General features: G+C 38.4%; 1 protein-coding gene across 1 annotated transcript; it reads right to left on the reverse strand.

Annotated features, from left to right (window-relative positions):
- Positions 1-1,823: 1,823 nt before the first annotated feature.
- Positions 1,824-23,346, reverse strand: f5 (coagulation factor V). Its single transcript, XM_008437406.3, has 25 exons — positions 22,987-23,346; positions 19,954-20,036; positions 18,640-18,762; positions 16,531-16,743; positions 16,281-16,442; positions 14,928-15,149; positions 14,677-14,842; positions 13,609-13,789; positions 13,326-13,422; positions 13,028-13,233; positions 12,286-12,433; positions 11,861-12,073; positions 9,560-11,762; positions 9,290-9,458; positions 8,001-8,237; positions 7,373-7,589; positions 7,055-7,234; positions 6,863-6,979; positions 5,921-5,992; positions 5,753-5,838; positions 5,143-5,298; positions 4,912-5,056; positions 3,765-3,916; positions 3,323-3,505; positions 1,824-3,215 (listed from the first exon to the last, which is right to left on the reverse strand). Exons 1-25 carry the CDS (start codon positions 23,145-23,147, stop codon positions 3,069-3,071), a joined length of 6,039 nt encoding a protein of 2,012 aa, XP_008435628.1. The 5' UTR covers positions 23,148-23,346; the 3' UTR covers positions 1,824-3,068.
- Between the last annotated feature and the right edge of the window lie 361 nt (positions 23,347-23,707).

Below are 23,707 nucleotides of genomic sequence, written 5' to 3' on the forward strand. Positions count from 1 at the left end.
GTTGCTGTGTCACCGGGCAGACCATAATACCCAGTGACCACACGGATATACAAGAACCAGCATCATCTTCAGTCATATCTGGGGATCAGGTGCTAATATCAAATGTTATAACCTGCTATTATTATCCTAACTCGTTATGCCAGGGGGGGAGCAAAGGTATAAAAGAAGTACACTCCCTGCTGATTCCATCTAAGGGAGAAAGTAGCAGCCATGTGAAAACATCCCAATTAGTTTTTTTTTTTGTGTGTTTTTTTTACTTGTTCTATGAAATGTAGACCACTAATTCTGGGTTCTTTTAATACAACCAGGTTAGGTTATGAGTCTGATCGTTGGTTTCACAATAAGTTAAATTAACTACTTTGTCTAATGTTAAGATAATAAATGAGTATGTTGAGTAAGACTTAAATTTGTATGAGTCTTGGGTTAAAGTGAACGTTTTTTATATTCTATGTAAAAATCTGAAAATGTAAAATAACATATTTTCTAATAACATTTTTACAGACAACCAACTGAATTTTTATAAACTTGTTTATACGTAGCCATGTATATTAACTTTATGACCAATTTTCTGATCAAAGAGTGATTATTGAGCATAATGCTAGGTTAGTAAACGGCCAATTTTATGTCAACTAACATCAACAAACGCCACTTAATTGAAATTATTTTGTCAGTAACAGTTCTCTTACGTGTAGCAGAGACATGTCATACTGCAGACAATTTGTAGAAAACTGAACAAATAAAAGGTTGAAGGCTAACAGTTAAGCTAGCTCAGGTGCTCTGTTTTAGTTAATGTTAGCCAAAGAGAACAACTCAAATTCAAATATTTTCCAAATACAATATGTTAATATGTGAACATTTTATCTAAGTGTGAGGCTGCATTCTCTGCCAATAAATGTCCATGTTATCATATGACATCATATTAGTGGAATTCTGTTAAAGATGCCACAGTAACAAATAGCTGAATTTCATTTTTCATGTGAAGATGCCGCCCGTGTAACCTTAGCATAAGAAGACAGAAACTGTTAGTAAGAAAAGAGCGAGAAACTTATTTTTAAGCTGTTGTGAAGTGTAAATACAAAAAGGAGAATCTATTTGACTGTTTTTAATTGCGAGGATTAGATAAAATGGGTGGTTTCCTCAAACTAGCTGTTAGCCTTCCACCACGTTCTTCTATTTCCTCCAAATTCACAGCAATTTGACATGTGTCAAATAAAGATAAGAGAATGGTTATGACCTGACAGGGCTTGAATTCAGAAAATCTAAGTCATTTGAAAGAAATAGAAAGCATAAAACTGTTTCGTCAGACAAACATTTTCTAAGCCTTGATGTTTTTGCACAGTTCGTGCCTTCATTATCTCTGAGGTTGACGACAGGTTTATAATTATGAGACAGGTTTATATACCTGTCAGGGTGTTTTGGCCAAATCTCCGAGCAAAACTAAGCTTCTACTGCCATCTGCCGGTAGAACATCAAAGCTGACAAGATCAGCAACTAAAGGACAACTTCCGAACCAAACCTGAAAAGTTTAGACACAACTTCGAAGTCGAATAGTTTAAATCGAAGTTAGTCGAAGTCTGAGGTGAAATGCTGGACACACTTAAGTCCAAAACGTGAAAACTTTTTTGAGACCAGTACTCATTTTACAAGCTAGTCACAATGTCTTCCGAGTTTGTTTTCATTCTCAGTTTTCTACTACAATTTGCTACTACTCAGAGTAGATGACTTAGTTATTTCTTAAGATGCCAAACGTGATGCACTCCAAGTTCAGGGCTTATTCGAGTTTCACTTTGATTGACCAGTGAGGATGTCGCTAAATACACAAAGCCAGTAATCATATTTATTAAAACACAATAAATTACACATCTACTTACATATGTACATTACTTCAGTTCCATTTCCTATTGTATTTGTAAGCCTAAAAATGTTATATATATTGCAAACACACAAAAAGTGGTGTCTAATTTGTGTTATGCTCATGATCAAAAGATGACGTAAAAGTTATACTGACATCTAGTGGTCAGAAGAGAGATTGCAAATAACTTCCAGTCGAGCTTTCTAACTAGAAATGATATAGAAGTTGGTTAAATAAAATGCAAATTATAAAAATATCTTGAAAAAGTTGTATCTGTTGTCACATGTTTGTATCAGATTTAAACTTTTACATTTGCTTCTCTTACTCTGTTTGTGCATTTGTGGAGTTTGTGGTTTATCTGTTTTGGCATTTTGGTAATCAGGTTGAACAGATCTATACATCCTGAACTACTTTACCAGACAGTATACATTTCTTCTGGGTACTTATTCTACAGGAAGTACTTTAACATAGTGCTGAAAGATGTGCTGCACACATGTACGTATATTACATCTACCTTGTTACATCTGGGAAGATTAACTTGTTTTTTTTTCCTACAAACTTTTTTCTTATTTCACTGCAACAAGGACATTTCATATTAAATGCTGGATACAGATGCAAATAAATATAAAAACCATTTATTATTTTCAATCTTATAATCTGATGATGGGCTGCACAGTGGCGCAGTTGGTAGAGCTGTTGCCTTGCAGCAAGAAGGTTCTGGGTTCGATTCCCGGCCTGGGGTCTTTCTGCATGGAGTTTGAATGTTCTCCCTGTGCCTGCGTGGGTTTTCTCCGGGTACTCCAGTTTCCTCCCACAGTCCAAAAACATGACTGTCAGGTTAATTGATCTGTCTAAATTGCCCCTAGGTGTGTGTGTGTGTGTGTGTGTGTGTGTGCATGGTTGTTTGTCCTGTGTGTCTCTGTGTTGCCCTGCAACAGACTGGTGACCTGTCCAGGGTGACCGCGCCACTCGCCCGGAACGTGAGATGGGCACCAGCACCCCCCCAACCCCACCAAGGGACAAGGGTGTATAGAAGATGGATGGATGATCTGATGATGACAAACATCTTGGTGTTGGTATGAGATCCCAATAAATTACGTCAGTGGTTGTAAAGGGACATAACTGTAACATTTTCCAGGGTTGGTAATAATTCTGCATGTCTGCCTCAACATTCTAGACATTTATTCAGTTTTTCCTTTGTTTTCGCAAGCATCTGTCACTCAAAGTCGCAGCCTAGAAGCTCTAGTCTCATGGTGATGGAGTTCGACCAGCTTTTGGGGACGACTCGGATAAAGCGAGTGAAGATGGGAGGATAGATGTAGTTCCTCACGTGGTCGCTGTTGTTTGTGTTTCCATCAAACATCTAGATGAATGAAATAGACAGAGAGAGAGAGAAAGAAAGAACGTCTTTCAACATCAAGAAAAGCTTCAGTACGAGAAAACATACTTGTGCTCTCTACATCGGCTCACCTTTACAGTTACATCATCATTGTCCATGTAGTAGGTCCAGTGTATCCCATTGTCACTGTACTGCAGGGCATACTTGCTGACATACATCTCCTTCATCATAGACTTGGCTCCCTGTGTTATGATGCCTGTGATCTTCTTAATGCGAGGCAGTTCCACCTGGAGCCACTGGTGCATGTCATTATTCTGAATAAAACACAGCACAAGGACACTTTGTGAAATAGTTGACATATTTCCCAAGGTTTTACCCAATTTACGTCTATTCAGAATTAGAAAAATTTTTATTGGAAGTTTTTCCATTTTGTCACATGACAACAAGTGATTTCAGTGTGTTTTATTGGCACTCTATTCAAAAGACCAACATGAAGAAGTGTAGAGGTGGAAGGAAAATAATAGATGTTTGTCAAAATTCCTCCAGAGCTGAAATGTCTCCAGTGATTACTACCTTAGCTCTCCATGCGTTGATGGAGCCCTGCTTGTTGAGGCGACCGAGAGAGGCTTTCCAGTTTCCAACGTACCACCTGGATTCCTCAGAGCTGGCTGTGATGCGTCTGTCCTCTATCAGCCCGCTCTCCATCCCCAAAGGCACGGAGCAGCCTGAACACAGACAAGCATAATATTTCAATGCTTTAGCCACTAGGTCAGCATGTAGCTGATCGTGGAGTTCAAGGGGAAATCGACTATTGATTACCTTTCCTTTTTCTTTCTGTTGTTTTTTTTTTCCCTTTCGGATTACTCAAAGTAGCTTGCACTGAATCATGCTTTTATGAAAAGTGCTGTGCGTATATATTTCCAAAAGCTGTATTGATCCTCAACAATCTTTATGAAATACACAACTTTATACCAATACTTTGTAAAAGTCCTGGGGCTACAGTAAAACCAAGGAGAGCTTCACCTACTGTCATAGTGATTTGATTGGCGGTTCTGTCCAACAATCTGGAATCAGTGTAATTATTGCTGTAACTGCAGACCAGTGAAGCTAATGCTGTATGATGATATGCACCATTTTGTAATTAAAAACAGAACCAATTTTTCTTCATATGTACCTGAACCCTAACATGCCTATCTCAGATATGATGTAGATAGTTGTGTTATAAAACACTCCAATCAGGCATTACATTATGACTACTGAAAAGTAAAACAAGTAGCACTTATCTTTTCATCATGACACCTGTTCTGAGTGGCATAAACCAGAGAGCAAGTCATTGTTTTTTTTTGTTTTTTGTGTTTTTTTTGTCCACAAAAAACTAGAAGCAGGAAAAATTAGCAAGTGTAGGTTTAACAAACATCTGATTGTGATGGTTTGAATCCCGGATCACAGCATCTCCAACGTGACCCTCTTTGTTGGGTATTCCTGTTCCTGGTCTACAGTTGTGGGTGTCTTATCAAAAGTGGTCCAAGAAAAGAACAGTGGTCAACTGGGCGACAGGGCCTGTTTGGACATTGTAGGCATTGGAAATGTGAAGCCACCAAATAAAAAAAAGATTTGGGTTCCTGAGTCCAACTGTTGGAGATTACACCAAACACACAGCAAACCAAACTAGTGTCTCTTTGACTTTCATCCACATTAACTTGCTAATCAAAAGTCTTACCGTCAAGCTCACAACCGTAGAACTCCATGCGGATTGTTGCCGCATTGTACCAGGTGATAGGGTGGAGCCTAATGAACTGTCCAATCAAAGGAGGAAAGAAGGTGTTTCTCTTTGTCTGAGAGGCTTCCTCGTTTCCTTGAAACGTCTGAGTACACAAGGACAAACACGGGGGCATAAACAAGTGATCATGCGTGTGTCCATTCTGAAAGTGAATGATTCAAACTTCCCTACCTTCCAGAATTCTCTGCTGTCGCCTTTGTAAAAGATCCACTTGCGGCGGTCGTTGCTGTACGAGATGGAGAAATTTGTGGCATACTGGGGATGGAACTTCTCCCAGGCTCCTTGTGTGGCCACCTGGCTGATCACAACTGGCCGCTTGAAGTCCACCTTATAGCGGAGGTCCACATGTAATAGATTAAGTAGATTGAGTGCTTTCTTTTTGTACTTAAAACGTTAGATATTCCTAGTTCCTGTTAGGGAAACCAATAGGAATACCCCTTGAACACTGGAAAAGTTGAGCTAACTGAGAAATCCAGATTTTTGTATCCAATATGGCAGCTTCCACAGGAATGTCTTTCTGACAGTTTTTATCTCATTAAACTGGTTAAAGCCAAAGTAAAATATGTATCTTTGGATGTGTTCCTTTTGTGTTTAAATACAAAAAATAGCCTGAAAAATATTGTTATTGGCTCGTATTGCTAATAGTACACAATAGCGCCAAGGTAAATCCCACCATTCAGAAAGTCTTTCCTGTCTAGTTCCAAGTTCTGACTTCCAAAACAAACTGAATACAGCACAAGCAGAACGAAAATGTATAGACTGAAAAATATAGAACTCCTACCTGAATCCAGTTGCCTTTCTTGTCTGTGCTCCATGCATTGTATTGACCCCAGTTATTTAGCCTGGCAAGATGGGGCGCCCAGTATCCTTAATATGTGGACAGATATTTGTATTCATATCATTTTCAAAGTGGCTGGCTGGAACAGAATATCAGGAGGGGTATGACTACCTCTGGAACTGCTGGCTGTGATCTGGTCATTTTTCACGCTGCCCAACTCAAGACCCATTGGATGGTAGCAATCTTAAATATAAAAAAATATCATGGCTAAAATACAACACATCAATGTAAGATAATTGCTTAAGGAAAAAAAAGTTTTTCAACCCCAAAAATTGTTGTTGGATGGACTTTTTTAAAAAGATGAACAATTTCTTTGCTAAATTTACAACTAGTAAGCACCCTTATAAAAAAATATGTGAAAAACCCACTTCACAATAAATTTGTATTTTATTCCAAAAGCATAATAACACTTCTTTCTTTTCTTTTTTTTTTTTTTTTTTTTTTTAAAGAAATCTAGATTTTAAATTTAAACAAAACTCATATATGGAATAATTGTGTTTAACAAAAGGAATTGATCAAAATTCTACAATTGATCAAATTTAAAGCTGTGTAACTTAAAAAAAATATGGTTTTTACATATTTGATAAAACTGTCAATACGTCATGACATTGTAATATAACACAGATAATCTGTGAAAAAATAGTTCCTTTGCCTTCTCCCTATGAACCTGCTGTCATCTACATGAACACACCTCTGTCAGAAACAACCAATCACTGGGTATTAGTGCTGACTATCACCCTTGTGTATGAGTAGATACAAATTAAAAAATCTAAATATAACCCTTCTTGCATTTTCTATTTAAAAATATGGAATGTTTTAAATTCTATATTTAAAAAAGTTAAAAAAATATACTTTGAATTTCAACTATTCTGACCTGTGAGTCAAAAACATTGGTCTCCACACTCACTGATTTTAGGGCTTTTGTATGTATCTTTACCAGCAAGAGTAATAATTGTGTAGGTCATTCTACCCAAAATGTAAACTACTTGTCATTGCCAGTTTTTTAGTCTCATGATAAATGTACAATATACGACTATGCACAGCTGTACTCACCATTATCTATAACCAAGAAGAGCGTCTGCATCCCCTTCTTTTGGTTCAGACCAACTTCCGTCTCCAGCTGCCACAGCCCAGGTTTGGATGGATGCATCTCCAGAGTTGCAAAGCTCCCTGCAAAAATCCAGCAGTGTGTTACAAACACAACATGGATGTATGAACAGATAGAGGAGCTAATCTGTTTCTCACCAGGCAGCAGGGGAAACACAGACTGTCTGTAGCTCTTGGTCTTCACGTATTTGAACGTCTGCCCATGGAAGTAAACGCTGTGAACGTCTTTGGGGGAACCCATGTTGATCAGGTGCCACCGCACAAGCTGGTTGGTGTACATCCTCAGGCCCTTAAGGCTATATATTATTCCATTAATGGCTACATAAAAAAACACAGACAAAGCAGACAATTGGTTCCTCCAGGCTCTAAAATATCTTTCAACCATCTTGTCATATCATCCTCTTCTGAAATGAATTGATACGGTTTGAGCAAGACAAAAAGGTCATGGATTGTTACAGTGGAACTTGAGGTTCTCCATGTCGTAGTCATCCCAAACTCGTTTTCGGTACTTTCTTTGCATGACCTCCTGGTTTTTATTGTGGTACCAGCTCTGAGACTCATCAAAGGTCATGAAAAGCAGCACAAACTCCCTCGTGTTGAGTGGCTTGTTCTTCAGAGTGCCCTCTCGACACACCAGCAAAGGACCAATTAAGCCAGAGTTAATGTCCTTTTCCTGCAAGAAATGTTTTAGAAACACATTATTTATACAGTGTGTTGCGAAGTCTGCGTACCTCTTGAACTTTTCCTTATTTTTTGCTGGTGCAACTATCTAACCACAAACCACAATGTTTTCTATTGGGATTTTGAGAGTTAGAAATATTATTGACTCGAATAATATTATAACATTTGCTTCCAAATGAAAGTTTGATGAGTGCTCAATGGCACACATATCGACACATCGCTACAATTGATCTGTTTTAGGCCTAAGAGTTTTGTCAGCAAACATTAGAGAACCAAGAAACACAGCAGACAGGTCAGGGAAAAGCTACGAAGGGGTTTAAATCAGGCAAGAAGCTCCTCTTGTTTATCACTGGCTATGTAGGGGACGTGATGAAGGTTCCTCTGGTAAACCGCAACTACTTACGGGATTAACACCAGAGTAGTACGCCCAGGTCCGACACTCAGACTCATCCGGAGATGGCCCAACCATAGGACTGATTTTCCATATGTATGTGTAGGTGGTGTTGGGTTGAACTTCGTTGTCATATTTATACCAGTACTTGGAGCCGTCCTCGTAGGACAGACCCTCAAACTGCTTTGTATAGGAAACCCCATTGGGGTGTAGGGAGTATGGACGGTTGGCGTTGTTCTTGAAGACAATCTATAAAACAAGAGACAATGATTGATTTTATCATAGAAAGGTCACAATCTACCAGTTATTGTATGTTTGTTTACTCAGTTACAGCAAAAAGACAGTTTTCTTTACTTAGCCATTAGTACAATGGACCCCCCTCTTCTTCTTTTTTTCGGTGGAATGTAATTCCAAATTATGCGTATAAAATTTGCCTATTAAATTTGTTCTTAGAGCATATCTAAAATATTTGACAGAAAATGCTGCTTGGGAAGTTGAAATACTGCACCATTCACTGGTGTATGAAAAGCAGGTAGGTAATCCAGGTGTAACCCCCTTTGTTTTTGTTAATGGTGATTGACTGTAACGCCAAGAGAAACGATAAGGATGATAGGAGACGTTACCTTCTACACTGTGCTCATTATTAAATTTATTTTTTGTGTGTGCTTGAACTATTAAAATAGCTATTATAAGCATTTTTAGAGGGGATAATAAAGTCCTGAAGGTAAAATTTAGATGCTAATGGTAATCCTGTGCTCCAGCATTCCAAAACGTAGCTTTTCTCTGCAAAGTAATAAAACATTTATTTCCCAAAATAACATTTTATCTTCACTTCTGGTTTGCATTGTGAATTGGTTGTTCTGAAGGCTTAATGGATGTTCTTAGTTTAGTCTTAAGATAATATTAATTAACTTAGGACTAATTTGAACTATGTAACTCTCCTTCTGCTTCCCACCTTTTCCACAAGGAGCAGGAACAGGACAGTGGATATCCCCCACTATATCAACTTTTGAACTGCTACTAACAAACACTGTGAAAACTGTAGTAAACTATAACTCTTAAGTAGACTATAATTCTTAATATTAAACAACTTCTTTCCAATTAAGAACTTTTGTCAAAAGGTTTTTGATAATAAAATTGTTTTGATCTGAATCTTGAAGGGTGGCACTGTACACGTCGCTTACTTTTACTCTTGTTCGGTCAGTTTATTATCTCTAAATTTGAATCATGCATGTATATAAGTGAAAAAGCAGTCAAATGAAGAATAAAATTCAAAATCCTTCTGAGAGCAGCTAACTTACCATGATGCTTTGTCCAACCTCAGCTTTGATAACAGGCCCAAGGATGCCTAGATGCTCATCCATCTCCCCGCGGAGATCAGGAGTGCTGAAGCTCGCATCCAGGTAACCTCGGAAAACAGCTTTGGTGAATTTGGTCTCTAGCATGTTTTGCTGTGACTTATCGTGTCTCCTGTGGTAATAAAACAAACATCACATGAACTAAGTACTTTTTTTTTTTTAAATCTTCCCCTTCCCCAAAAATGCGTCCTCCATGTTCTTATTTGAGTTTACCTCTGTCCATAGCCAGCATAGTCCCATTCAACTTCTTCTGCAGCAATAAAGTATGTCTTGACATCAGGACCTGATAACTTTAAGTAGTGTTTAGTAGTTTCATCCAGGTTGAAATTCTTAATGTCCTCATGGCTGCTGTAGGGGTCTTTGAACGACACATACTCATACTCATTTTGTGTTACATCTTGTTCACTTATATCAGGTTGCTCTGGTTCATCTACAGGGACATACAGCTGATAGTCACTGAAATCAGGTCGGGGCAAAGCAATGACTATGGGGGAGTTAATCAACTCCTCCTCCTTGGTGACAGGCTGTGGTGCATTGGGCCTTGCCCCACGGGGGGTCAACCCTGGATTAAATCCTCGTGGGGAAAAGGGCAAACCACTCCTGGCCTGAGGCTTGTACACCTTCCTCCTCCTTGTTTTCATGCCTTCACCTTTCTTGGGTATTTGTCTGAGGTTCACTTTTTTGTACTTTCTGGGAGGTGGAGTTGTTCGTAGTGCTTTGTTCTCAAAGTATTTTTTCATGTGATCAGGAATCTCCTCAGGTACCGTGGAGTGAGTTCCGTCATAAGTCCAGTTGTGGCCTTGTGGGCTCAAGGAGACAGTTTTGATTGCCTCGGATTTGTTTTCTTTAACATAGATAAATATTTCCTCACTACTTTCTGAAGAACCAAACTCATCAGAACTGAGCAGCTTCACTGAACCACCAGAAAGAGAATGTTTGGATGAACCTATAGTCTCGTTAGAGAAACTTTCCATTGAAGAAGTATTGGACAACTCCCCAGGAAGAAGTCCTTTCTCGGAGCTCCTCCCTGCTGAACTTGATTTGGAGATGTTCACTGTACCGTTTTGTGATAGCTGATCTACGTTTAAAAGATGGGTTGCATTGCCAAGGCTGGGATTGGCAGAAACACTCACACCTTCAGTGGCATTCATTCGTAATTCAAGCTCTTGCTGCAAAGTCATGTTTGAAGTGTTTACGTCATTGTTTCCCGTGGTCTCCACCAACTCAAGACTGGTGAGGTTATCTTTGACCATGCTGCTGTTGTCAGCTTCCTTATCATCAAGTCCTAAAAGGGACAGTGATTGGTTTATTCCAACGGGTGGCATATCAGTTGACGTGTTACGGTCATCCTCAACTGTTGAAGTCTGTTGAAACCAGTGACTTCTGGTTGAGTCTACGTCGGTGTCAGACGCGTGCCCTTTGTAAAAGAACACATCGCCCCGAGTGAGTTGCACCTCAGTTTCATTGGGAAAGAATATGTCCATAGAGATGTTGCTACTGCCAGATGAATTTGATTCTGTTGTTCTATCTTTGGTATTTATTGGTAATGTAGTAAGATTAGTTGTGTCTTGTGATTGTACTGGCATGGTTTGATTGGTGGACTCTTGTTTCCCTGTGGGTTGACTGTCTGTCTGTAGTTCCCCCATAGTGATAGAGGTGGGTTGTTTGGATGAAGTGGAAAAGTTGACACTGTTGGCAGAGACATTCCCATGAACTGTTGAACCTGTACCATTGAGAAGTGTTGAGTTCATTGTCCCAGCAACTGTAATACTAGCATTATTTGGACTGCCTGCAACTACAGAACCAGTTCTGTTGGTGTTTGCTGTGCTTTGATTGCTCAGTGAATCACTGTCGCTGTTGAGAACAGTTGTGTCATAGTCAAGGAATGACTGAATCCTATTCTTCTGTACAGCTGTTGCATGTTTACTAATGCTGCTGTTGTGCAAGTTAGGTTCTGTAACATTTTGGTTGTCTACATATTTCCACTGAGTATCATTCATTGTAGTCTGATTTGAAAAGAACTCAGTTTTATTCTTTGTGTCCTTTACATTAGGATTAGCATCGCCGACCGTAGGAGCAATATCAAGATCATCATAGTCAACTAAACTCAAGTCCAGTATCTCCATATCTGAGTTACTGGACTGGTTCCTCAGCGACCGCAGACCTAATTCATCCGCAAACATGTCCGTGTAGTCATCGACCACCACTGGTTCTGTGGGTACAGCTTTTGATTTCTCCTTTTCTTTTTCGATATCCTCAAAAGTTGGGGGCTTCCACTGAGTAAATTCATCAACTACGTTCTTGTCATTGTCCTCATACTCATATTGAAATTCACGGTAGCACTCAACATCTTGAAACTTCACACGCATTCCCTTTGTTGTTTCGTGAGTATTCAACGATGCCAAAAGCCAGACACCTGTTGTGAGACAAATACAAATACAAATGTTTGGTAAACAAGTTTTACGAATAAAACAAAGAGATAAAAAAAGTGACTTTGTAGTTGGCTGTTGTCACCTTTGTTGTCCATGGTTATCTTGATGGTCTCTCCAGTCATTGGATAGAGGCTGAGAATGTCTTCAGTTCTGTGATTCAGCTCGAACGAATGGCCATAGAAAGTAGCTGTCTGAATGTAGTCCTGTGCTCCAAGGCTGGACACATGCCACGTTGGAACCTCACCGTTGCAGAAGCCCAAATCAGGGCCACTCTCAAACACATAACCATTTATTGCTGTAAGTTGAAAGAAGATGGAAATCAGATGTCTGAGAAACAGCTGGAAGAAATACACAAGAAGTCCCTACAATTAAAGAGTACGTGTTGATACAGGTAAATATTACATTGGGCTAAAAGGAATGTTTTTAATGATGACTTTATCTCCTTTTCATCGATACCATTATCAAGATCGGTGCTGCTAACTGTATTGTGGTAACAGTAAGACTCACTGTGCATGACATTGGACTTATAAAAGTCTGGGTCGGCTTTGTTGACTTTGGATTGATCATAGCAACGGCGAATGTTTTCGTCCAGATACCAGCTCTTGTTCTCATCGAATACTGAAAACACAGCATGCTGTTCCTTGTCTGCTCTCAGCTGCAAAAACAAAGGGAAGTTTTTTCTAAGTTACTTCTTAGCTCATCTTTGAAGAACATGTCACTGGGTTATGAATATGTTAAAGGTCTTTTCTTCTGCACGTTTTTCTTTAGATGATGTAACTGAAGGATTCCTCAGTTGAAAAATCCAGTTGAACCAAAATTTTGAAAATGATTGTAACTATTAGTTCCTTAAAGCCCCGAGAACGCTTCGGATGTAATTTGGAGCTAGATTAATAAACCAAACAGGAAATAGCATAACCTGAACAAAGTTATAATAGTTAACAATAATAAAAAATGTTTTTTTGAAAATGGTATCTTCTGTTGGGTAGTCATTACCAAATGGATGCATACATATAACACTTTGACCTTTCTGAATTCTGCACCTAAAAATTAACAAAAGTACAAAAACAAACTAAACGTACTGCTATGACTAATAAAAACTAAACTAAAATAGAAAATAATATTTAATTAATAATAAAAAGTAACCAACACACTCCAAAAACTAATTAAAGCTGAATTAGACAAAGAGTCACATCCAAATAAAACTAAACTTTAATGAAAAACCCACAACGATCATGACCCTGGTCCTGACCTGTACGTTCCTGACGTCAAGGGATTGACTCTTGCAGATGAGCATGGGTCCTATCAGGCCTGACGCAATGTCCCGCGTCGTGTTCACGGCGCTGTGATACATCCGCGTCAGGCACCGGGAGTCTCCATCCAGAGGCTCGTTCTCCTCCAGAACCTTCCACACGTAGGTGCGCGTTTCACCTGGCTGAACGGCATGGCTCTGGTTTCCTGGTTGATTATGTTGCAAGCAACTCCGTCACTTCACGTATTTAAAATCTCTTATGTTTTGTTTGATGTCGTATCTGGGGAATAGTCTATACCTCCTTCTGGATAGCTGACTCCCTCCTCTGACTTTTCTACAGTCAGGCCGTGTGGGTAGATACTGTAAGGCCTCGAGGCCAAATTCTTAAAAACAATCTGTGAAAGAGGAAAAAAGTGCATCAAGCCACAATCTAATCTGGCAAAAATGATCACACAGTTCCTGCTATTCTGTTTAAAATTGTGCCAGCACCAAATTTAGGAATGTAAGTGTTTGGCTTTGGCGTTTATCCTTATACGTTCTATTTCCTAAGTCTAAGGTTTTCCGCTCTGTTACAGTCTTACTGTGATGATGTCTCGGATTTGCGCTCTGATCACTGGACCCAAGATGCCCAGCTCATTCTTCCTGTGCTCATTTGCCACCTTTTCAGTGAATGATTCATTTTTGTAGTGAGTGTACACCGCCTTCTTGTACTTTGCTCCGATACGGCGTGCCGACTGTGTCAGGTACTGGAGCTTGTAGTCTCTAAACAGAGAGAAAACTCATGTTTAGTGCAGCTCTGAGATAGCGAGTTTTCATGTTTCATGTCTTTGTGGGGAATGATAACTGACCCCATTTATCCTCCTATAATAACACCAAGTCAACTTGAGTTTAAATCATAGACCAGATTTAAACCAGATTGAAATTCTGCGACATGACTTTGAAGGGGCAGCATTACGTGTTTTTAAGCCACATAATATCATTTTAGAACAAAATCAAGTAACTATGTTAACGTCACTTGTGATAAAAAATAATATATATCAAATATAACATAAAAGAAATTTGACTTCCTAATTTAACGACTTGAAATTGAGCCTCTGTCTCTTTAAAAACTGCTGCTCTTTCTGAAACTCCGCCTTCAGGAAGTCATCACAACATGGCTCCTCTATTAACCCTTTAACAACGTTTTTACCAGCGTTGCACTGAGAAGTAGCTGCTATAATGAGCTCAGTTCCATCAGGTGTTTGCTAATTGCTGCTGGCTAGTCTGAAGGAGCAGAGCAGGGGAGGGCTGCTCTGTGAGGCGGAAGCTCGGAAACTTGGAAACTGCAGCTGCGTCTTGATGGCGGCGCTCGGTCCACCCATTGTTTTGCGCAGCTGAATGGTTGCCACGGGACATTAAATGATTTTCAAACATGCATGAAAGAATCAAGGCAACACCACATGTATGTTTTTGATAACATTAGAACATATGTAAAGCTCAAAAAGGTTGATTTTGCATAATACTGCCCCTTTAAATACACCAGTGACGCTCTAAAGCCTTCCAATGTGGTGAAAACAGTGACGTTTTATTTAAACCCCGATGCACTGAAGTTAAACTCCCATTGTCGGTTACAATGTTGACAATCTATACGTCAAAATAAAGTTGCTCACTGATCAATGTGTTTGTTGCTGTCCTTTGAATAGTCCCAGACTATTTCTTCCGCAGCAATATAATACTTCCACTCATTGCTGTGTCGTCGCTGGTAGGTTGTCATCTTTCTCACGGGTTCCTTAAACTCTTCACACTTCCTCACGTCCACAAAGCCGTGCATGCCAGCTGCAAACCGATCAGACGCATTCAAGTTGTTTCGGCGGGAAAGAAAATGGTACCTCTGTTGGTTTAAATGTTCAGGTCCACCCACCTTCCATGTGCTTGGTGGTGAAGGAGGAGAGCAGCCAGCGGCCTGCGTAGGCAGAAACCAGGCTGGCGGTGGCGGAGGAGCCGCTGATCAGCCCCACTGACGACACTTTGTGGCCGCTGTGCGTCAGGACCTGGCCGTTCATGTGAACTGAGAAGACCTCGGGTTCTGAGCTCATGCCCACCAGGTGCAGGCTCACAGGGGCGTGGGCACATATACTTACATCTTGGAGCAAAAACATTAAAGTTTTAATTAGAATTGAGCCAAAACAAGATATTTTTCACTCATTGAACAACAGATTGTAGCAGTTATTCTGAATTTCATAAATATCATCAACATTACACTACAGTATATCTGTCTCTGCATTATGTGGTGAGGGTGTGGTATGATACATATTCTGTGAAGAAAATCGAGCTACTCTGCATTCAGTGCTATTTAGAAACAAACAATCAGAGCCAAAAGGCAGGACTTACTGCTGTCAATCACCCTCGCTCATCCCACCCTCTACTTCACTCTACTATAGCTTTGTTCCTAATAGCCTGCTAGCTAGTGTAGCCACCAATGACTGCAGATAAATGGTTTTCCTGTAATGTGAGTTGTTTATCCACCTTTAGCACAAATAGTAGCAAGTAATCAGGATTATTGGCAGCACTAAAACCCTCCTTGCTCTGATTGGTTGCTTTTGATTGGGAGGGGAGTATTTCTACAAATGACAGTTGTAGCTCAGGGAGGAGATCGATTTTTTCACAAACGATCTGTCTCATACTGTCGGGACATGCTGACAGTTTTATCAAATACGTGTAAACATTTGTTTTAAGTTTGCTTCTTTAAAGTAAAGAAGATACTGCCTTTTTAAGCTAACACTGTATACTTTAGAATACTTTGTCTACCAGCTAAGTCAGGCTGCCACAGAATGACATTAGTGTCTCAACTCAGGGATGATAACAAAGGTTTACTGGAGGCATACAGGTATCGCCGATACCGACACTTTGATTATTTTAGTTTGATATACTGACACATTGTTTCTGTGGGTTTTCCTTTGAATTATTCGGTTAAACCATTGGATAGAATTTGGACGACAAGGGCCTGTGAAATACTTTAATAACATATCAACATGATAAAAAGAAACAATAGTAAAACAGCGTGAATTTCAAAACAAAATCTTTTTTGAGGTAGAGCTGTACAAAAATAAAATACAATTTCAAGAGGGAATCTGAAACTAATGTATCAGTCTTAGTTGCTTAGCTAGAATCAATCTGACATTGATACCGACTTGATATCAGTTCCTAGTTAGTATATACCAAATGTAAGTGCGCCCTCAATCCAAAAGTTGCTACAATGACCCAATACACTAACCAGGCAAGGATCCCCATGTGTATCCGTTGATAGTGTATTTGACGTGGTCATCTGAAGAGCGTCCACTTGGAGTGTACAAACTTTGTTTCTCGTCAAAGACCCCAAAGAGAAACACAAACTCCTTGTGGATGCCGTTCTGCTGTCCCGATTCGTCCAAGGTGCCTTTAACCAGTAGGAAGACCAAAGAGACATTAAATCCAATCTTTAATTCTCACAAAACAGAAAGAAGTTATCAACACACAACACTGACCGTTCTTGCAGACGAGCAAAGCACCGATGAGGCCAGAGTTGTAGTCCTGCACCACGTTTTGGTGGGAGATGTAGGTGTAGGTGAGACAGTCGGGATCATCGGGCAGCGGGGAAACGTCTGGCGTCACCTCCCAGGTGTAAACATGTTCACCATTAGGCTGCACGATGTCGTCCTCTTTTTCCTTCTGTGATGTGTTGTCAAAGTAGTTGGCTCCTGTGGGGGGAAAAAAGCCCTTTTCTTTCACTTACATGCTAATTTCTATGTCGAAGCTAGCTTCAGAGCTAGCTTAGCTAGTTTAGAGTAAAGGTGAGGATTTCAAACCAGAGATGGCCATACATACTGTACATCTTCTGCTTGGAGGACTAGATCCGAATCATTGAACTTCACCTCAACCTGAGCAGTTAGAAACTTTCCACGGCTGGGTTTGGATAAAACAAGCTAATGTCAAACTTCTGAATTACCCCTGATCTCAAAATGCACTGTGATGCTCAAGTAGCTACAGAATAGTTTTCCGTTGGCATAAATCCTGCCCGACATTTTGTAGATTAAGACCATGAACGGGATTTAAATACCATATTATTTTTTGAAAAATATTTTTGAAATAATTGGTCATTGTCTCAAAAACACATAAACTAGCCCACAAGTAACTTCTCAGCAAGATATAGCAGCTTGCTTAAAGTCAATAATTCCTTAATTTTGATGATAAGGCCAGATTATTTCACTCATAACATGAGAAAAATGTCTTGTTTTAAGTTAAACAGTGAAACTATTGTTTATTTTTTCACCAATACTAAGAAATCATTTGCTTGAAAGAAGCTTCCATATCTAACATAGAAGTTAGATTAGTTTTATTCCAAGTCTTCAAAGACATTTGCACCAGAAACAAACCAAAAAGACTTGGTAAGATTTTGTGTTTTTGCCACTTTTTTTTTTTTTAACATGACAAAAACCTGGGATGTTAGAATTTTGAGGACCGTGATATAAATATTTGCTCCTGTACAACATTGACCAAGTTTAGGTCAGAGAAAATCTGCAGTAAATTCAAACTTGTGAACCCAGGACTGTTTTCTAAAGTCCTTGCAGCTGGGTTTCATATCCTGCCTGGAAAAAAGGAACAGTTATGAGTAGGATGTTTATGTCAGTGATGAGAGGACTGACACACAGCTGCTAACCTAAATGGTCAGCAGTGAGATGCATAACATCCCTGTGGTGTGCAAACTCCTCAGTAGATTATTGACCAACTCTGAAATTCCTTAAAACGAATGAAGAGGAAATAAACTCCTTCCTGTAAACAGTTCTTTAATTAACATTTCCTCTGTGGATTCAGTTTAATCACAGAGGAATTAATTTGACATTAAGCATCACCTGAATTTCTTAATTTCCTAAAATAAACTATTTGTCTCAGCTGTCTTCCCATGCGTAAGAACACGCACTGCAAAAACACAAAATCTAATTTCTGTTGCAAACATCTTAGTATACTTGAAATAAGACAAAACTAACAAGTCACTGTTATTTAAGTCAATAATTCCTTAATATTGATGAAAAAATATTAGTTTTATTCAGACATGATGTCACTTAATAATCTACCAATTATTAAATGAAATAATAATTAAGTGAAATTAATAACATGTCTTGTTATTTCACTTTTATTGTCCAAACAAGCAAAACAACACATATTTTTATTGTGTAAGTAAAATTATCTTCCCATTAAACAAGTCCTTTTTCCATCAATATTAAGGAATTATTGATTTATAACAATCTCCTATTTCTTGCTGAAAAGTTTCTTGTAAGTCAGTTAAGTCTTATTTCAAGTGGACTCAGACATTTGCACTACAACCTGGACCACAAACATTTGGTAATATTTTGTGTTTTTGCATTGTGGACAGTGATTTCCAAAGGCTTCAGGTCTTCTTCCTGTTGGACTTCAGAACCGTCTGCCTTGATAACCTGCCTGTCCTGGTTAATATGTTAGAAGAAGACAAACAGTTTTGTTTGCTGTATTGGTCAACGCTGCGTGAGCGATGAAGGGTCTAACAGCGACCCTAATACAGTGTGTGGCGTTCAGGGTTGGTCCCCTCAGTTGGGACACTTGGTTAATGCCCCACTCACCCTCTGACTGCTTGCCATAAGCCACTCCGTGTGGGTGGATGCTGTACGCGCCGTAAGCCATGTTTCTGAAAGTGACGACAATGGTCTCCCCCTCCTCGGCCCTCAGCGTGGGCCCCAGCAGACCTGCAGAGAGAGGCAGAGGCACAGGATCCAGTTTCTTTATTTGGACTTGTGTGCGAGCAGTTCTGGGATTTGACGCAACGTGAAAACACACCGGGGGCAAGTTTGGGACCCCTCTCATGCTTTCTGGGTAATTATTAAATACTGTGGTGGAACAGTGTTGAAAGTGAGTTCTCTATTTTATTTTTTTCATCATCACAGACCAGAAGTCTGCAAGCTTCACAATCCAGAGAGCATTTTTTTTTGTCCTCAGTTCATCAACAAAAAAACAGTTTAGACACATTTTCTATAATAACAAAAAATTTTTTTTAAAGAGTAAGCCTGCAGAATGTCATTTTATTAAAAAGAAAAAGTTTTAAACATATTTTTGAAAATGTCACTATGTTGTGACAGTTTATTCTGTGAAATAATCTGTGAAAAGATCAACCTCCTCCTCCTCCCTGAGCTACTATTGCTGTCTGAAGTAATACACGGTCCCCAGTCCAAATCAACCAATCAGAGCCAGGAGGCGGGCCTTAATTCTGTCAGTCAACCTCGTGAACGTGGTGCTAAATGTGCTAATGGTTGAGAAACAACTCAGCGTTACAGGAAAACTGTTTACCATCATCATCATCAGTGGCTATGCTAGCTAGACCTAACATTTGTGAGCTGCACACACATGGCCATGGTTATCAGCACTAAGACCCGCCTCTTGACTCTGATTGGTTGTTTGTAGTTAGAACTGGGTAAAGGCAGAGAAGCTCTTCTTTTCTCTTTTTTTTTTTAGATTATCTGCACCATGTCATACTGTCACATCATAGTGACACTTTCAACAAATATTTAATAAATCTATATTATTAAATATTGTTAAATCTATATTATTAAATATCGATTATAAAAGTTACACACTGCAGCTTTAATAATTGAAAAAATGGCTTTTGAAAATCTTTTCCATCTGATATAAAAAAAAATTGGATGACCTAAAACATTTAAGTTTGACCAAAAAACAAAATAAAAAGCAATATTTAAAAATAAATATTTGTTCCCAGCCTGGTACCAGATGGTCGTAGGAGTACCAGGATGATTTGATGCCCTCCTTCTATGGAAAATTGTTTAAAAATATATATATTTCTGCTGTGGGAATCAACTTTTGAGGCAGAGTTTCTACATGATCAGGGCCTGGCCATTGGCGTGTTTACCTCCAACCGCACTCACCTAACCAGGGCGGATGAGTCTTAGCCTGGCTGAAGGTTTCGTCATATTCCCGAAAAACCACTTTCTTGTAGGTGGGATCCTGCCTGAGGAATGGTGGGAAAATACAAAACATCAATCAGCAAGCCAGCAGGAAGGGAATCTCCTCGTTTAGTCATGGTAAAAACAAACAACTCCGCCTCAAAAGTAAAGGAAATGAGTTAGTATTTAGATCTGTGTGGTCAACACAGGCTGTGATGACGGTCATGTGACACCAAATGCAAAATTACTGTCTGGTTTCACACAAGTAAAGCATGTGTGTGATTTGATGAAACAGTCAACGGCCTGCAGAATCACTTTTAGCTGAAATCTTGAAGATCGTGTGTGGGTTTTGGTCAAACATCTCCACTTTGTCTGAAGCATGTTGTTCAGGAAGTCATACCACGTGCATCTGCAAATTCAACTTTGCAGATATAGGTTGCGTTTCTGTGCTTTCCTTTTTTATTTAAATAACTTTCCTTTCACAGGCATTTGAAATATTAAATACTTGTCTAATACACTATCCTGAACATCAATATCATCCATGTTACGTTTGACATGTATATTCTATGACAGTGGTGTTATAGTTTGACAGTAAAAATACAGCAATTAGATATTTTCAATAACAATAAGTGCTAGGTACGCTAGAACCTATGTACCAAATTATTATGTGGCAATAAATTTGATCATTACCAAATTACCACAATTTACTTAGAGGTCAGTTCCTCCTGTAACATTACACATTGTGCTAACAGGAAATTACACTTATGTTGATAATTTCATGGCAATACCATCTTATTACACAGCTGAAGTTGGAAGTACTTCCTGAAACTAACTTTATGCATACATAATTATATTGTATGTCTGATTTGCAATATGTATAATGTATTATCTTCCTCTCCCATTTGCGCTTTCATGCCTTGAAATTACCAAATGATTTGCGAAACTGCAGAAATGCAAAATGTGATACACCATATGTGGGAGAATTTAATTATCACTTGTTGATAGTCCAGAAAATCTGTTTAAGAATATAAGCTACCACATACATTAATAGTATTGCAATTTATATATATATATATATATATATATATATATATATATATATATATATATATATATATATATATATATATATATATATGTTTTTTTTACACATAAATTGACCAAAATACCCTGTTAAATAAAAAAAAGAAAGAAAAAAAAAAGTAACCAACGTCTCACCAGGAGACCGGAAGTGAGGAGCCCCGCCCCTTGCTCTGCAGACAGAGTTTGGGGAAGAAGATGGCGGTCGTCCTTTTTTTCTCTCACTGACGCTGTTATACCCCCGTCCAAAAATGTGGAGTGACAAGTTAATTTGGATCTGATTTGTAATTTCATACAGAGATGTGCTCAAACATTTAAAAAAAAAAAATAAAAAAAGTGATTTGTTAGGATCACAGTTAGCTACATTTTGGCTACAACGGTCACATAACGGTCCGTTCTGAATATCGCTACATGTATCTTTTAGCTCCGTTCCACCCTGACATACGTTGTGTTGTGTTATCTGTTCAAAGGGAATTATTATTATTATTATTATTATTATTATTATTATTATTATTATTATTATTATTATAGACGTTACTTTTTCTCCCTTGCTGTGTAAACAATTAAACTGTACGGTCAGTAGTTATTCGAAACCCATTAGAGCTTAATGGTTGTTCATTATAACATGTCCATGTTGGATTATTTAACATAATTAGTCCTCTTATTTGAGAAATGTTTTTTTTTAATGTACATCTGTGGGCTCTGGGTTGATTGGTGGGAGTTGATACTGTTTACTGAGGTGAAGGCTGTGTGGTTGTTTGGTGGCAGCAGGGACACAGGAATGTGATTGTGCTAGGAAATGTTAATGATTTTATGATTTCAAGAATTTGTAATAAAAAAAAGACAGTTTGGGGAAGAAGATGGCGGTTGTCCTTTTTTTTCTCTCACTGACGCTGTCCATCGTTACAGGCTCCACCAAGACCAAAGAGGAAGCAGAAACACATCAGAAGAAGAAAGACAAAACATAATTTGTTACAATCGTCCACTATGAGCTGAGACGTGTAACAAAAACGCACTACTTTATTTTTCCCTTTTTTCCTGGATCTGTTTGATACAAAATAACTTCTTTTAATCAAAAATTTAGATGGTAACTGATAAATTTGTGTAATACAATGGAATATTAGGGCCATCATAAATATATATATAAAAAAAAATAGGAGTAAATTTCTGCCAAACTATTCTGAAATTTTGGGAGTAGTCTCAAAAATCCTCAGGAAAAGAACAAGAACATTTCTAATTGTGAAATGTTGACAATTTTTTATTTAAAAAGATTTTTTTTAAAAACTCAGAAATTTTGAGGGGAAAAATTTTGGACATTTCTGTCTTCCAAAAGCCAAAAAGAGTTTCAAAGCTCTACATTTTTTGACTTTTGAAATTTCCTATTTTTTTTCTGGAATTTTTTTTCCCATTTTTGACAAGAAAAACTTGTCACTTTTCAAACTCTTTTGCTTCCACTCCCTGATCAAACATTGGTACCCTGACATACTTTGTGTTGTGTTATCTGTTCAAAGGGAATTATTATTATTATTATTATTATTATTATTATTATTATTATTATTATTAGTATTATTATTATTATTATTATTATTATTATTATTATTATTATTATTATTATTATTATTAACATTATTAATAATAATATGTTTGAATGTTTGAATATTTTTCAGAGGAAATGTACTCCTCTCTCTACCTACAGTAGTCATAAAACACTGCCATAATGTAAAGTTTGTTCCAATAGCACAAAGAAAAAAGGATTAAAACTGCTGAAAGAAACTAAGACAAATTGAGCTGTTTCAGTAAAAAACAAAATAAACAGTTTATAGTTAATGTAAACTATATTAACATTTTTGTTTACACACTTAACACACAACTGTCATCCAGACAAACAAGCAAATAAACACCATTCCTGCTGTTTCATATAAATTTCTAGCCAACCTGTTTGCGTCATTGCCAGAATAATTCCAGTTGATCTCCACAGCAGCGATGTAGAAGCGTCTCTCCTTGGATCTCCGCAGCTCAGCTTTAACGACCAGCGCTGCCAGGAGAACCAGGACGGGCAGGAGACGGTGAGCTCCTATCCCAGGACAGAGCTTCATGTCTGGGATCAATCCTCCAGGTGAAATGCTGCTCGGTTCCACAAGTCTGTTATCTGACAGAGAGCTGCGCTGTGTGTGTTATCTGTCACTGACACACACGTGTCTGTTTCCAAACAGTATGTACCGGGGCAATGAACTGTGCCTCAGTGTAGCTTTTTTTTTCTTTTTTTCTCGGTCTTGTAATTGAAGTCATATGTCCTTTATCTTGAGTCATCCCTGAGGTTGTACCCAGTCCCATCTTTACTGAAAACGTCTCGTAGGAATAAGTGCTGAAGTATTTATCTGACCTCAGAATGTCCCTGGAAAGTCAGCCATGCAAAAATACACATGCTGTAAACCTAGACTGGGACATTTGGTGTGGAAATGTGGAGCCATAAAACCCTCACGTGGATTGGTCTTTTGGGAAATAAACAATCATTTCAGCTCTGACTATGCCTATTCATACAAATAAATATGAAACAGCTCTCAAAGTATGTTTTCCTCAATGACTAAGGCAGATCACTGCAAAATCACAAAATATTACAGAGTATTTCTGTAGTTTCTGGTGCAAATACCTTAGT

Source organism: Poecilia reticulata, chromosome 2, assembly GCF_904066995.2.
Source record: "Poecilia reticulata chromosome 2, P_reticulata-male-v2, whole genome shotgun sequence".
NCBI lineage: Eukaryota > Metazoa > Chordata > Actinopteri > Cyprinodontiformes > Poeciliidae > Poecilia > Poecilia reticulata.